The following is a 2,036-nucleotide window of genomic DNA, read 5'->3' as shown; positions in this document are numbered from 1 at the left end:
ACTAACTGCAAACTGGCATTCAGATCTGCTCCATTTTGTTTGCAACGCCCCAGCTTCCAACGATCCAATCAATTTCCGAAGGACGAAATCAAGTCCCGCCCTCTCATTTCAGATTCCGTTTCACTCGGATATACGTCACAGTAGAGAAGAAAAGACAATCACAACTTCCGTTTCATGCCGACTTTAACTTATTATTTATTGAACTTGCATAAAAGCAGTATCACATTTGCACTCATGCTATTCGGAAGTCGGGACAAAAACAGCACCCGTGTGATATTGTACTCGGTGTTTGTGTGATATTGCTTAACTATATCTATATCATATGATATAAATATAAGATTTACTCAAAACTCATACAGGAGCATTTTTTGCCTCAACGGGCATATAATTGATTCTGTAGACTACATTACACAGTGAGTTGTTGTCCTGCATCATGTTCATCACCAATCAACTGTATGAAATGTAAGATGACCTATGTAGATTTGGGGTGGGGCGGGTGTTTTGAATGCGCTAATAATTTGAACACTTTTTTTCCCCCCAAAACTAATGAATTAAATTAACATGTTCAACAGCCCTAGTTAAAACATAATTAAGCCTTTGGAAGCTCTATAATGATCATTGTACTTTCCAGCAGGGCAATAATCCCAAAGCATACATCCAAATCTACTGAAGCTTTTAGAGATTGGTCCTAGAATGTTCTTGAGTGCAGTCTCTTGATTTAAATATCATAAAAAATATTTAGTGGTATTTAGTTGCAACATGAAAATAATGATCAGTAATGTGAATGACTATTATCAAATTATCAGCGATCTGGAAGCTTTTTCAAGCAAGGAATAGGTCAGGATTGCATAAAGAGGTCTCAGAAGCTTTTAAGCACTTAGAGGCAATGTTTATTGGAGATTATAGAGAATAAAAAAAAATTTTGTACATGAATGTTTAAAGCCAGTTAATTTTTTTATTTTTTTATTTTTTTCATCACCTTTAAGTCATTAGAATCACACAAATGTGTATTAATAAAAATTCAAAAAATGTTGTTCACGGCAAAAGAGTGTCTTGCATGTAAAGGAGGTTGAGAATAATTTTGATTGCAATTGTATATACACACACATACATATACATATATGTGTGTGTATCGGTTATATAAGATGGACTTGCTGGACTGGAGCTAGACCTGGACACAGCTCAGTTCCTGGCCTCATTAATATGACTTAGGAACATGAAGGCAATGTCTAAAAATGTTTGGTGTTTTTGTGTCTGCAGGATATTTTTGCAGTTGCGGTGTCCTTGATCACAGGAAAGATCGTGTACATTTCGGAACAGGCTGCAGGGATCTTGAACTGCAGAAAAGATGAGTTCAAAGACAGAAAGTTTGTGGAGTTTCTGACACCTCGTGATGTCAGTGTGTTCTACAGTTTTACAACACCATACAGACTTCCATCTTGGAGCATGTGCACCGGAACAGGTCAGTCTACCAATGCACAGTGCACTGAATGGATTTATTCAAACATATTGTCAACTACTCGCATACTCCCATTCAGAAATATGCCTATTTTTAGGGGTGCACCAATACTTATTTTTTCCTTTACAAATCCAATTCTGATACCTGAAATGCTGTATAATGGCCAATACTAATCCTATACCAGTACTGTTACTTGGTCAGATTTGAATATATATATAACTTACTAACCTGCTAACTACACAATACTTTGTTATAATTAAATACAAAAAATAAAAACAAGCACATAATATAAATACATATTATGTACATTTACTTGACTACTGCATAAAGCAACAGCAAAATTAATAGTAATTCCTGTGGAAAGTCCAACAATAGTTTTCTTCTTAAATCCTTAAAGGGTTAGTTCACCCAAAAATGAAAATTAGCCCATAAATTACTTACCCTCAAGTCATCCTAGGTGTATATGACTTTCTTCTTTCAGACGAATCCAGTCGGAGTTATATTCAAAATTGTCTTTGATCTTTCAAGCTGTTTCATGGCACTCAGCGGGTGTTGCATGCTTCAGTCCAAAACAAGT

General features: G+C 35.5%; 1 protein-coding gene across 1 annotated transcript in view; it reads left to right on the top strand.

Moving 5' to 3' along the window:
• Positions 1 to 2,036, top strand: part of LOC107726111 (period circadian protein homolog 2-like) — a 42,346-nt gene that overhangs the window by 9,050 nt on the left and 31,260 nt on the right. The window contains exon 6 of the mRNA XM_016535615.1: positions 1,261 to 1,462. Within this exon, the coding sequence (XP_016391101.1) occupies positions 1,261 to 1,462 (202 nt within the window). The remainder of the gene's footprint in view (positions 1 to 1,260; positions 1,463 to 2,036) is intronic.

Source organism: Sinocyclocheilus rhinocerous, unplaced genomic scaffold (assembly GCF_001515625.1).
Source record: "Sinocyclocheilus rhinocerous isolate Xijiao unplaced genomic scaffold, SAMN03320098_v1.1 scaffold1899, whole genome shotgun sequence".
Lineage (NCBI taxonomy): Eukaryota > Metazoa > Chordata > Actinopteri > Cypriniformes > Cyprinidae > Sinocyclocheilus > Sinocyclocheilus rhinocerous.
The sequence above is the reverse complement of the archived record's forward strand: the minus strand, read 5'-3'. Positions and strand labels throughout refer to the sequence as shown.